The sequence below is a fragment of the Suncus etruscus genome, chromosome 8, assembly GCF_024139225.1.
Source record: "Suncus etruscus isolate mSunEtr1 chromosome 8, mSunEtr1.pri.cur, whole genome shotgun sequence".
Classification (NCBI taxonomy): domain Eukaryota; kingdom Metazoa; phylum Chordata; class Mammalia; order Eulipotyphla; family Soricidae; genus Suncus; species Suncus etruscus.
Genome location: NC_064855.1, coordinates 13,195,326 through 13,209,318, shown reverse-complemented (window position 1 = coordinate 13,209,318; position 13,993 = coordinate 13,195,326). Strand labels below are relative to the sequence as shown.

The window sequence follows — 13,993 nt, the reverse complement described above, 5'->3', positions numbered from 1 at the left end:
TGTGGCCGAGAGGCTGGGCCAGGCCAGTGTATGTCCCAGGGCTGAGGACAATGGGGGAGGACTTTTGTCCACCACAAAAAGGCCATTTCACCTGCCCCTCTTGGGCTCTTTAAGCTGACGGTATTGTCTTGTTCACAGTGATCCCACCGCCCCAGATCCACATTGATGGCTACAATGAAAACTCCCTCAGCTTTACCCTCACCACAGCTGGAACCATCAAGGTACTTGGGGATGGGGGGGCTTGTCCCGAACCACAGTACAGCAGGGAGGTCACAGTCTTTGCGGAGCCCACCCGAATTCAATCTCCAGCACCCTCTGAGCCCCGCCAGGAGCACAGAGCTGGAGTGAGCTCTGAGCATTGCCACGTGTGGTCCCAAAACCAAACCCAAAGTAACATAGACATAGATATAGGAGTGGGTGTGGGAGGGGGGGTGACACTCCACAACTTGGGTAGGTCAGGTAGATAGAACAAATGGGGGATTGACCCAGGAAGCTGAACCCCCAATGAAAGGGGGAGTTCTTTCCCCCACTAAGGACAAGCGGAAACTTGCATGAAATTCTCCCGCCTCCGGTGCTTTTTCTTTTTTTAACTGTATAATTAAATGTTCACAGCCACTGCCCAAATCGAGAGCCAGTGTTAAGAGACTACATTGCCCTGTAATTTTCAGCTTTATTGGATTTCCTGGTGCTGGGTGCCAGCTCTGAGGTTCCCACAGAGGGGGAAGCTGTGGGGAGGTAGCCCCCACCCCAATCTCTGTTTCAGGCTTGCTTTTTGGAGAACAGGGAGCTTTGGGGTGGCCCAAGCAGGTCTTTTGGTGGGTTGCTGCTGGAGGCGAGGGCGGTGCCAATGTTCCTCTCGGACCTTGGCAGGTCACCGGCTACGTGGTCAACCTCTTCTGGGCCTTCGACAGCCACCAGCAAGAGAAGAAGACCTTGACTTTCCGGGGCAGCTCAATCTCCCACAAAGGTGGCCGTGGGGAGCTGGTAGTGGGCAAAGGCTTCCGGGCAAGAGATGGGGGTGCCTGGGAAAGGCCGGGGGGGGCATTGACAGTAGGGTGTGAGGGGGCATGGGGCTGGAGTGAGGGGGATGAGTGAGTGAGCACCCGGCTTCTGAGGAGCATTCTGTGGTTGGTGGGTCTCCAGCCTCAGTCCAGCCTGGATGGCCCTGGATGTGAGGAGGAAACGTGGGATGAACCATCTACACAAGATTAGTGTGTCCCCCGTCTTAGTTCCTTATTCTTTTCCTGGTCCTGGCTCTTGCCTCCTTTGCCAACAAGAAGCAATGGAGGATATGATGTCAGTGTCGTTTAGTGAAGGGACAAATGGTGGAATGCTGTGGTCTACCCCATTCTCTATGCAACAGATAAGTCTCAGGACACTGCAGACGGGCCGCACAATTCCAGAGTGTTCTGGCCCAGCCATTGCTGATAGACACTTCCAGGGCATGTGGGTAGTGACTTGAATATTTCTTCCTGCCCATTTCCAGCCTCTGTGTGAAGCCCTGTCCTGTGACTTTTCCCCCAAAGTGGTTCTTGCCCTGACTAGCATTTGACTCATAAATGAGTCATACTACAAAACACTTTGTGCCATGTCTCTGGACACACTCGCTTTGCAGGGTAGAACCAAGGGTTGGAGATAGAGGGGCTGCACTGGAATTGGATCTTGATCCTTCTTGTTCTTGTGGCCCCACCGGCCTTGAGGTCTCAATGGTGGATCCTTGGCTGATGGGACAAACACCCTATTAGTTATGGCCTGAGACAATGGGTTAAGGGCTAGTTCCAGGCCAGGCATCGTGCCCAGCACTTGACCCAATTTTCTTATTCACACAACAGTCAGCTGCTGCACATCACTGTGATTTTATTTATATACTCACCTCCCAAACTAGAAAATCAATGGCAGAAGTTTGAGTTCTTTGCCCCGGTTATGCTGCAAAGTACAGAATGTGACTTTGAACCAAGTCCTTCTAGCTCCCAGGGCTCTGTCCTATCGTATCCTCCCCTCACAGTGGATGGCGATTTTTAGTAACATCTCCCTGCTCTTGGATTTTTAGTAACATCTCCCCTACTTACAATGTGGACACCTACATATTGCAGAAATCCTGGCAACTTAGCACAATGATGAAATTGTTCCTTTCATTTCATTTTCTCAGGCCTATCCCCCCTCCTTACATTTCAGAGATCTCTTATTAACTTCTCTCACTCTCTCATCTTTGGGCCATGGCCATATCTGGTGTTGCTCAGGGGTTACTTCCTGGCTCTGAGCTCAGGAATCACTCTTGGCAAGTTTGGGGGACCATATGGGATGCTGGGGATTGAACATGGGTTAGCTGCATGCAGGATAAGTGCCCTCCTCTCTGTGCTATCCCTCTGGCCCCAACTTCTTTTCTTTTTTTTTTTTTTTTGGTTTTTGGGCCACACCCGTTTGACACTCAGGGGTTACTCCTGGCTATGCGCTCAGAAATTGCCCCTGGCTTGGGGGACCATATGGGACACCGGGGGATCAAACCTCGGTCTGTCCTACACTAGCGCTTGCAAGGCAGACACCTTACCTCTAGTGCCACCTTCCCGGCCCCCCAACTTCTTTTCCCTCTTTACCAATCTCTTTATTGTTTAAACTTTAAAACAACAACAACAACAACAACAACAACAACAAAAGACCTCAAATGGATAAGGGCTGGAGCTGTAGTACTTGTAGGGAGGGACCAGGTTGCAGAGTAGCCCCAAACCAAACACAAACAAATGAACATAAGTTGATGCCTCTTCTACTTTAGTTTTCTGCCCTCTCACATAACACAAAATGCAGAAGCTTTTCTAGTATGCCATTAAATATTCCTGGAAATGACTTTGGGTGTGGCAGGAGAGCTGGAGATGTGGGTGACTGTACACCAAGTCCAGGGCCTACCTGCTTAGCTATTGTGTGCCCATCTCTGGCTCAAGAGATGCCCCGACTGTGTGTGGGTATGAGAACCAGGCACTGAGTTATTTCCCACCAGTGCCCTCTCAGAGTGCTTCCTGGCAGGAACTGTCAGGGGGAGGGGGCTGCCGAGGCCTGGAGCTCTGTGACCCCAGGAGTCTCATTCCACTGTGTGGGACTGAGGGGGCATCTGTCCATCTTCACCCGGGTTCCTGTACCTGATGGCTGCCTTGTGTCTTGTCCCACAGTGGCCAATCTCACTGCTCAAACAGCCTATGAGATCTCAGCCTGGGCCAAGACAGACCTGGGGGACAGCCCATTGGCATTCGCTCATGTCACCACCAAGGGCATCCGCCCTCCTGCCCCGAGTCTCAAGGCCAAGGCCACCAACCAGACAGCGGTGGAGTGCACCTGGACAGGGCCCAGGAATGTGGTAGGTTGACGTTGTGTCCTTGCCCTGCACAAGGGCTCCTCAGGTCATGGACAGCTGGTGTCTATGCCCTGAGACAGGGAGCAAGGGACAGGGAAGAGATGAGGGGCTACAGCAGTGATATGTCATGTGGAAAGAACCTTATGCCTTCCTCACTCCTCCAGACCCTTCCCACCCCATACAGTGCTCCCCAGTGTTTCTGCATGTGTTGAGATCTCCTATTTCTGCAGTAGTTAGGTGTTTCTCACTTAGCCTGGATTTGGGGCTCCCAGCCCCTCCCTCCATGTCCTGCCTCAGCTATGGCTTTGCCTTTCTGTAGCCCCAAACCCCCACCTACTTCCTTCTCTGTGCCCAGCTCGTGCACTATCTCCTGCCCCATCTCCTGCTTTTTCTCTGCTGCCCACCTGGCCTCCCCTTCCTCTGTATGCTCTGTGAAGGGAAGCCGGACTCTTAGGGTTTCTAAAAGGAAAAATCAGTAATTAGGAAGTCTGTTTTATAGCCCCAGGGCTCAGTGCATGCTTACGGGATGAGCAAGGAGGTAGGAAGGAGGGTCTTGGGCTGCAAAGGGACCAGCTTGGGAGCCAGAACTAAGATCTGCTAGGAGCTGTGAGGCAGGCAGGGAAGATGTAGGCTCATGGAGGAGCCAGACACAAGTCCACCACCTGCAGGTACACTGTGCTATGTGACCATGCTGCCAGCTCAGGGGAAAATATCTCCTGCCCAAAGAAACCAAGGCCCAGAAAGAAGAAAGTGCCGGAGTATAGCTTGGGCAAGCCTGCTTCCTTGTGTCCTGGCTTCTGCTCTTTCTTGTCCCAGAATCTTTTTATGAGACCGGGACTGATGCGAATGCCCAGAGCCCACCCTAGGATTCCCTGGGCCTGATACAGCCACACCTGGCTCTTCTGTCTACTCGCAGGACCCAGTGGGCTTGGGGCAGTGGCTTTGTCTGTCTGCTCCCTTCCTTGCAGACACACTGGGGGTTCTGGGGCAGCCAGGACATGAGTGTCTGCAAGTGCCATGTCATTGGCCCATTTAGAATATGGCCTCACTTCCGAGTCTCCCTAGGCATTCCTGCCTCTGTGACAATTTCCCTTCTTAGGTCCTGGCCCCTTTGCTATGGGCCCTTTCCTGGGCTCTTGCTGCAGCTCTTGTTGTAGCAGGTCTGTGGCCTAGCCTGGGTCTTGCCCCCTTTTTTTTTCTTATCAGGTTTATGGGATCTTTTATGCCACGTCCTTTCTGGACCTCTATCGGAATCCGAGAAGACTGACTACGCCCCTTCACAACAAGACAGTGACCGTCAGCCGGGACGAGCAGTATCTGTTCTTGGTAAGCTGGGTCAGAAGTGGCATCAATTCCAATGGGGGACGGGGTGTTACTCTGTCAGCTGGGGTGGGGGGAGGGAGGGAGGGAAGAAGAGAAGGATGGAGGGAGCGAGGAGGGAGGAAGGAAGGAAGGGAGAGAGGGAGGGAGGGAGGGAGGAGAGAGGGAGAGGAGAAGGGCAGGACCATCCCACCTCTTTCTTTGCCAGATGGTGAAGATTATATAAACTGCCAGACCATTATAGTTACATTTGCAATTACCATTCAAATGGACCACGCCTGTGTGTGCTGTGCTGTTTTTGTTTATTTGTCTGCCTGAACCCCACATTGCTGCTTGTGTGGCCCTCATGGTTATGGCCCTGGTTCTTCATTGTGGGGAGCAGGTTCCGTGCTTCCTTGTGTTTTTGGCCTCGTTCCAGGTCCGGGTGGTGGCGCCCTACCTGGGCCCCTCTTCTGACTGTGTGGTGGTGCGGATGATCCCCGATAGCCGGCTTCCCCCACGCCACCTGCATGTGGTTCACACGGGCAAAACCTCTGCGGTCATCAAGTGGGAGCCCCCTTATGACTCCCCTGACCAGGATTTGGTGAGTTGGCTGGAGAATGGGACGGGTGAGAGGGCAGGAGACCTGGGTCTGCTAGGCAGGGGTCCCTTGGCAGTGGGTTGGCAAATGATGGCCTATAGGCACAAGTCTCAGTTCCTCTGCGCCCCTCTTCCAAAACCTGCTGGCCCTGTTCAGACAAGGTGATACTAGAATTCCTTTCCCTTCCAGCCCACTATCCTCGACCCCATACCCAGCGATGCTTAGGACTTACTCCTGGCTCTGATTTCGAGGATCAACCCTGCTTATGGCCAAGGGCTCATATGAGATGCTGGGGATCAAACTAGTGCCGGCCATGTGCCAGGCAAATGCCTTCTCTGTGTCCTATGGCACCAGCCTCTCCTTCCTGTTTTTGTCCTAAGCTGCCATGGTTCATGGTAGTGCCTATTTTCAAAGCAGGAGCCTATCCTTCCCTACCCTTCTCCCCCAATGTCTCAGCCACTTCTCACCGAGACAACTTAATCTCCTTCACTATTCCCCTATACCCATGCATGTAAAAAAGGCAAGCCAATTTGGTCACATCCTTATTCCTTTTAAGCAGGATTGAACATGTTCTGATCCAAAGCAGCCACGGAGCAAGGAGTTAAACCGAGTTTGAATTTCTCTGGCCTGTTCTGACAAATGCCACATTCCTCTTCCATTAGTGTTACTTTGGTAGCTCCATCTGATAATTCTGTGCAGAGTCTTGGGTGGTGGGTGGGGAGAGAACGGGGACTCCTGGGCCTGAGGCTGAACCCATCCTGCGAAGACAGATGTTACCGATAAGTTCAAGGTAAGCCCTGGTCCGCTGTTGCATACTCGGTTCTTGCTCCCTCACTGGTGGGCTATTCTCCCTGTGGCCCAGCTCTATGCCATCACGGTGAAGGACCTGGTGCGGAGAAGTGACCGGAGCTACAAGGTGCGGTCCCGCAACAGCACCGTGGAGTACATCCTTACCCGCCTGGAGCCTGGTGGCAAGTACCACATCCTCGTGCAGCTGGGCAACATGAGCAAAGAATGCAGCCTCAAGCTGACCACGGGTGAGTGCCAAACTGGCCCCTGAGGCTCACCGTCTGCCCTCTTCCTGTGTTGGGGAGGAGAAAAGGACCCCTGAGACAGAATAAAGAAATGCAAGCCCTTAGAGCCGGCACAAGAGCACAGTGGTAGGGCGTTGCCTTGCACACGGCCGACCCAGGACAGATGGTAGTTTGATTCCCGGCATCCCATATGGTCCCCCAACCCTGCTAGGAGCGATTTCTGAGTGCAGAGCCAGGAGTAACCCCTGAGTGTTGCTGGGATGACACCCCCCCAAAAGAAAAAAAAAAAACAAAGCAAACCTTGCTTCTGGGGCCCCCCACTGTGCCATTTGGAAGTGTAATACGGCCAGTGCTCACTTCCTTCAACTTCTGAAAGGCGGCCATGGACTCAGGGATCTGTGGGTGCCCAGGGACACTGGGCAGTGTGGCTGCCAGATGCTTAGTGCGATAGGCTGGCAGTATATGGGAAGAGATGTTCTGTATGGTCTTGAGGGGGACATTCCACTTCACTGAGCTCAGAAGCTTTTGAAGCTAAGGGCTTCCACTGGGTCCTTGGGCTGTTTCTTCCCACCTCCAATCCCAGGCACAGATACTGCCCATGTGGGCTGAGGTGATTCAACCATGGCAGAGATGCATGGTGGGAGAATGCCAGTCCCATGCCAGGCTCCACTGACAGCCGTCTGTCCCTATAGCTACTTCTTTCCTACTGCCAGGTTCACCTGTGTTGATGATTTCCCTTTGACAGACAAAGAACCAGAGGCTTGACTGCACAAGACACTCACCTGCCTCTGATGTCTCCTTTATTTTCAGTCTCGTTGTCAGCGCCCGATGCTCTCAAAATCTTAACGGAAAATGACCACGTCCTTTTGTTTTGGAAGAGTCTGGCTCTCAAGGACCAACATTTCAATGACAGTCGGGTAAGATGACCCTCTACCCCTGATTCTCCATGACTTGGGGAATGCTGTTCAGAGACGAGCTAACATAGCAGCACACGCTGGCCTACTTGGCTCGGAAGAAAGATGAGGGGCTGGGAAGATCTGGAGAATTCAAGGGCCGTTGGCTATGGAATTGCTGATTAGCAGAACAGCTCTGCACCCATTAAGACTGAGAAGTCCCCACACCAAGCATTTCTCTGGTTCTGAGCTAGTTTTCTCCTGAAGGCAGACTGGACCCCCACTCTTTGTGGGAGCCATGAGGTCTAGGGCCAAACTACTTACTCAGCATCTCATGCCTTTTGGGGGAGCTGGAAGGGTTCGCAAAAGGTGCGGGGTGAATGCGCTAAGGCCCTTTTGGTTCAGTTCAGCTCTTGCCAGGCCAGTGGCTGGATTCACAACAACAGACACCTGGGACAGATTCCTAAATAGGGCTGGGCCGACTCCAACTCTGCTCTGAGCTGCACGATCAGCCTGAGAAATCCCCGGTGGTTCCCCAAAGTGCCTCTTGGGCAAAGCTGCCAAGTTCTGCCCAGTCCTAGAGACGTGCCAACAGCAAAATGGAGCCCAAGCCGAAGATTTCTCGTACACTCCGACATCTTAATGGTTCCTATCCTCAAAATCTCCAGGGAGCTTTGGAAACAGCTGAAACGGAACTATATTCTCCTTGTGAAATCCAAAAGCCCATCCCAGCACAGTAAACCAGAGCCATAAATGGATCCCTTCCCTGGTCCTGTGCACAGGGAAGACAGGATTTCTGGAGTGTGGGGGTGGAGAGGAAATGACAGATGAGGAGTGGCTGAAGTGGGTGAGCTGTGGTCAGCGAACGGCATGGCATGGGCCTGTCAGGAACCCTGGGCTGATCTGTGACCTGGTGACTCTTGTGTTCAGATGAGGAGCAAAATTCCTATGGGGAGTGTCTTCCCTGATGACAGAAGTGCTCAGAGCTCCGTTGTTCTCTGCCTTGACGTATTCTGCAGAGGCGCCACAGCTCCCATGAAGTCAGGAACTGCTGCAGGCTGCAGCCATGCCGGGAGGCCTGATCTAGCAGCCCGTTGCTACCAATGGTGGGGGAAGCCCTGCCTGTGAGTCAAAGGGAGTTGTGCAGGTCATCACAACCCTCCACCTCCTCGCCACAGACATGGGGTTCGGAGAAAGGGCAGGTCAGGGGGTAAAGAACCTGAACAGCAGTACTATGCAGATATATCTTTCTGCATGGGCATGAGGAGACCTTCAGTGTTGGGGACTGGAAAGCTATAGTCTCCCCAAGTCATCCCGGGAGGATGCTGTGCCCTAGTGAACAGGGACCTGAACCTATGGAAATGCTTCTTCCAGGATCTTCCAGGCCGGTGGGGAGCTCATACCCAATAGGACTGCTAGCAAGAAGTGATCCGAAGGGCTGCCAGTGATCTCCCCCTACCCCACTGTTCAGAGGAGAAATGCCTTTTTCTGACCCTTGTGGAAAGCCACTGTGGTCTGGATGTATTAGCAAAGGCAGCAGTGGACAGTCGATGTCTGAGTCGCTGAAGTTCTTAGTGGCATTCGGTAAGGCCAGAGACAAGAGGGCTGATGAATGCAGATCCTGATGTCTGTGAGGGCTGCGCAGGCTGCTCATAGACAGCGGTGACAATTACCAGACATTGGGGACAGGTAAAAGGGACCAGAAAGATGCCTGTATGGTGCCCGAGCACCGATAGAACCAGAATGAGCTGCTCACATTAAGCTGGAGCCTGTAAGTGCAATGACTAGTCCTCCCCTCTTTTCTTTCCAGGGCTACGAAATCCACATGCAGGACAGCGCCAAAAACATCAGTGCCTACCTCGGCAACACCACGGACACTTTCTTCAAAATCTCCAACCTGAAGCTGGGGCATAATTACACGTTCACCGTCCAGGCGAGGTGTCTGGTGGGGAGCCAGCTTTGTGGGGAGCCTGCTGTCTTGCTGTATGAACTGGGTTCGAGTAAGTGGTCAGGGAATCCGGAGACACAGATGGCTGAGGGGTCGGTGTGTTGAAGAGTCTTGATTTTACCCTTGAGATCAATGTTGGACCCACAGATGGTGGCAGAGGGAAGTCAGCTGCACACACACACACACACACACACACACACACACACACACACACACACACACACGCATGCTATCACCTCTAGTGGCTTCATCAGCTAATGAACTAATTGCTTATTTGTGCTGAGTCTGTGCACTCTATTCTCTGTGCTTCCTGGGGTGCTTCTCTTAGGTACCCCCTAAAGCATTCTCCTGACAGTGCTGAACACCATTCTCTGCAGGTCCAAAACACCAGAACCCGATTCTTAAGGGCTCATAGAGCAAACCATCCCCAGCACACTCCTGCCTGCCCTGGGGTTTCTGAGATAACATCTCTTGCTGGTGGGTTTTGATTCTGGAAAGCTCACCAGGTCACCTCATGCTTGTTAAGCACATGTTTGAGCACCGAGTCACACTCTAGAACCTTCTTCTGTTAAACCACTCGGCAGTGGGAGATGAGGCGAGGCTGACAAGCAGGAAGTGTCTGGTTTTATCAGGCTGAGCTTAGGTTTGGACGCAGGGAGGGAAATTCTTGAGTTTCTTTCTGGTAAGCCAGAAAGGGAAGGATTAAAAAAACATGACTAGCAAAGCTGGAGCGCTTGCAGGTGCTGACCTATGACGGATCGTGATTTGATCTCCTGGCATCCCATATGGTCCCCCAAGCCAGGAGCGATTTCTGAGCGCATAGCCAGGAGTAACTCCTGAGCATCACCGGGTGTGACCCAACCCCTTAAAAAAACCAACCAAACAAAAAAACCCACAAAAAATCACCCATGACTATTGAGTAGTTTAGACCCAACACAGCCCATAATGAGCAGTAGGTGTTGTCCAACCTTGAGGGATGAATTCTGGGGGAGCCTTTCTTGCCTCCTTTCCTAGCAGAGAATACCCCCATCCTGGCTACTTTTCTCACAGGGCTCAGGGATATCTTTGCTTATATGGAAAACCAGCTCCTGAGTTCTATGTTCCCGCTTTCGGCTTAGACACTTCTCCCAGGATTCCTGACAGACACAGGCTCTATTCTAAGCGGTGGCTTCGTGCTGCTGGGTCCAGATGTCTCAGTCCATTGCCAGCACAAACTTAACCTAGTGAGGGTCCAGACCAGCAGGAAGGGGCCCTGCTGTTGGCTGAGAAACACCTGCGTGGCTTCATGAAGCGCTTTAAGAAAAAAAAGTATGGAAAATCTGCTTTTCTTTAAGCTTTAAAAAAAAAAGGCCTCATAAAACTTCATGAGCTGTTAAGTCAGTATTGTAGTAAAGGAATCTTGTTTGTATCACTTAATGGCGCTTCAGGTAATTGCAGTTCAGAGTGACTTTGGTGCCAAGTAGGGGGAAATAATTGCAATCTCGTTAATTAGTGGTCTGATTTTCACATCCTCTTATGTAAGGCGAGCAAGTGGTCTTAAGTAATAATGCTAATGAAATCAATGTTGATACCCCAACAAAGGTCTCCCTTCCAAGAGATTATCTAAATAACCAACAAGGCAGTGATTAGGAGTCTAATGTAATTACCGTATTTGCATGCACGAGGCCCCAGTTCAAGCAGCTTGTGGCACAGGAGTTGGGAAATATTTCAGGGAGCCTCGAGCCAGCCTGGGCGCCTTGGAGGAGAGTTGCCATGAAACGATCAACGATTATTCTGGTGGGTGCCGGTACTGAGGCCTGGCCTGGCTCTGTCCTGGAGCCTCACCCATCGTCCCTTTGCTTTGGCAGTCGCAGACACGTCAGAACTGAAGGTGGCCAGATCCACCGATGTGGCGGCGGTGGTGGTACCCATCTTGTTCCTGATCCTGCTGAGCTTGGGAGTGGGGTTTGCTGTCTTGTACGCCAAGCATCGGAGACTGCAGAACAGCTTCACCGCTTTTGCCAACAGCCACTACAGCTCCAGACTGGGCTCAGCCATCTTCTCCTCTGGGGATGACCTAGGTAAGTGGGCATGAAGCTGCTGCTTCCGACCTGTTGTAGACGAGCAGGTAAACTGGGGTGCCTTGTATCCAGAGAGGGTTCAGGGGTCCTCAAACTTTTTAAACAGGGGGCCAATTCACTGTCCTTCAGACTATTGGAGGGCCAGATTATAGTAAAAACAAAAATTATGAACAAATTTCTATGCACGCTGCATATATCTTATTTAGAAGTGAAGAAACAAAATGGGGAATAAATACAGTATGTGGCCCGAGGGCCGTAGTTTGAAGACCCCTGGATGCTCCCTCTTCCTAACCAATGCTCAGGAATTTCCAAGCCTCACCTCTTCTCTGAGATAAGGGCATCTTACGGGTCACTATGGGAGATGCCCCAGCTTCCTCACAGGCTTCTGTGTTTGTTCTTTGTGGCTGTGCCAATGCAGCCCCACTGAGCATTCTTTTCTGCACTGGTCACAGCCAGCTTGGGGGACAGAAGGCCATTTCTCCTTTAGAGTCCTCAGTACTAATAGTTAAAGAGATGTGAAGTGGGTGTGTCTAGGCTTTCCCCAAGCACTTTGAGCTATATGATTTTCTGTTGATGAGTTATTTGTGGGAGGACACTGGCAGTGCTCTGGGGACCATCTGGGGTGCTGGGGGTAGGACCCAGGCCTGCAGTGTGCAAGGCAAACGCCCTACCCGTCTGTACTTTAGCTCTGTTCCTTCTCCTCAGTCATTTATTTTGTTGTTTTGGTTTCTGAAGGCAGGATGGAGTCCCAACCAGTGCTCACATTTGTTCCTTTTCCTTTTTTTTTGGTGTTTGGGCCACATCTGGTGGTGCTCAGGGTTTACTTCTGGCTTTGTGCTCAGAAGTTACTGCTGGCAGGCTCAGGGAACTATATGGGATGCCGGGGATTGAACCCAGGTTAGCTGCATGCAAGGCAAATGCCCTACCCACTGTGCTCTGGCCATGTTTCTTACCTTGCCTAAGACAAACGCCAAGTTTGCCTGGCATGCATAGAGATGGCTTCTTGACTTCTGTCTCTGGATCTCTATGTGGGACCTGAAGAAGGCGCCATGCATTGATCCCTAGTCAGCCTAGAGCTCCCCAGAAGTGTGCAAAGATGGGAGGTGCTGTCCTCAATATACAGTCATTCCTCCAAGATCCCTTTCTGCAGAGAAGCATGCTCAGTGCTTATTGGGGGTGGAGGCACCAGTCTAATACTTTTTCAGAGACTCACTTCACCCATCCAGTTAAGTACCAGCTCTTTTTAACTTTATTTATTTATTGTTTAGTTGGTTGGTGTTTGGGCCTCACCCAGCGGTGCTCAGGGGCTACTTCTGGCTTCTGTACTCAGAAATCGCCCTCCAGCAGGCTATCTCTATCCCATATGGGGGACCATATAGGATGCTGGGAATCAAAAGAGGTCTCTCCAAGTCAGCTGCATTCTAGGCAAACACTCCACTGCTATGCTATCTCTTCAGCCCCTAAGTACCAGCTCTTCCCCTTTGGAATCAGCTTGACTCCTTCCCAAGTGCTCCAGCTCACCTGTTCCCCCCAACTCTTTGCCTTTAGGGGAGGACGACGAAGATGCCCCCATGATAACTGGATTCTCAGACGACGTTCCCATGGTGATAGCCTGAGAGAGCGCTTTCCTCACTCGAAACCAAATGGTGTAAATATTTTATTTGATAAAGATAGTTGATGGTTTATTTTAAAAGATGCACTTTGAGTTGCAATATGTTATTTTTATATGGGCCGGAAAAAAATAACAAAAAAAAACAACAAAAAACAAAACAAAACACAAAAGCAAAAAAAAAATAATAATACTAAGAAAGGAAGGAAGAAATAATAAACTTTTTAGTCATCAACTGTGAACTTCAAACCAGGTTGATTTTTCAGTCACCCAAACTGCCCTGATCTTAAAGTAGTCGTACAGGGCTTTGCTTGCTGGGCATGCTTTTCAAGTCTGTGAGATCATTTTGCTTCAAATAAATGGGCCATCCTTTTTATTTTTCTAAGACACAGAGACATATTTAATAAAAAAATAATCTGTGTGAGAGTGATGGTGGGACCGACCCCTCCTCTACAAACACTGTTTGGGTGTTTTCAGGGGGGGTGTCTTTGGGTTCATTCATTTAGGACTCCCTGTGAAACACATCGCGGTGCCATTGTCTTGGGGGTGAGCCCTGGCCCCATTGCCTCATGCTGCTCTGGGACACAAACCTGTTTCCTCTGCTGCATGTGGGAGAGAGTTCTAGACCTGTGCCCCGAGAGAGGCATTGGCAGCGCGAGTCCCTGAGTGTCCCCTGTTTGATTGGTTGCTGTGGCTGTTGTTGTTTCACTTACCACTGAAGAAGCTTGAATGTAGAACTTGACTGTCCTTCAGGAAATCCACGCGGATCAACGCCTCCATGTGCATTGCTTTGAGCTGGGCCTGCGCCTTCTCATTTCTTTCCTGTGGCCCTGCCTGGCTGTGAGAGAGAATAGTGTGTCCTTCACTTACTTGCAGAAACTTGGCAACCTGCTGGTCCTAACCTCATCCCTTCAGTCTCCTGCCTTGAGCTGTGGGTGACACCCCCATCCCCTATCACCCTCCCCTCTGCAAGTATTTGCTTTCTGTTAACCAAAAGTATCATTCTAGGGTGGGAGTCTAGTGTGAGTCGATTTAGCCATTATTTGGGAAACAAAGAGCCAGTCACAGGTTTGGGTTGGGTTTGGGTTTGGTGGTTTGTTCTTTTCTAGAATGTTGTTTCTATGGCATTTCACTGAGATCCAGTGTGCCAGGTGGCAGGACTCAGCCTTATTTTAACCAGTGTTGGGGGCGGCAAGCCACCTTCCT

General features: G+C 51.2%; 1 protein-coding gene across 1 annotated transcript in view; it reads left to right on the top strand.

Annotated features, from left to right (window-relative positions):
- Positions 1–12,874, top strand: part of SORL1 (sortilin related receptor 1) — an 89,022-nt gene extending 76,148 nt beyond the window's left edge. The window contains exons 39-48 of the mRNA XM_049777911.1: positions 139–221; positions 871–967; positions 3,162–3,346; positions 4,550–4,669; positions 5,082–5,246; positions 6,106–6,280; positions 7,088–7,194; positions 8,981–9,170; positions 10,966–11,178; positions 12,727–12,874. Coding sequence (XP_049633868.1) covers positions 139–221; positions 871–967; positions 3,162–3,346; positions 4,550–4,669; positions 5,082–5,246; positions 6,106–6,280; positions 7,088–7,194; positions 8,981–9,170; positions 10,966–11,178; positions 12,727–12,794 — 1,403 coding nt within the window. The 3' untranslated portion in view covers positions 12,795–12,874. The remainder of the gene's footprint in view (positions 1–138; positions 222–870; positions 968–3,161; positions 3,347–4,549; positions 4,670–5,081; positions 5,247–6,105; positions 6,281–7,087; positions 7,195–8,980; positions 9,171–10,965; positions 11,179–12,726) is intronic.
- The last annotated feature ends 1,119 nt before the right edge of the window (positions 12,875–13,993 follow it).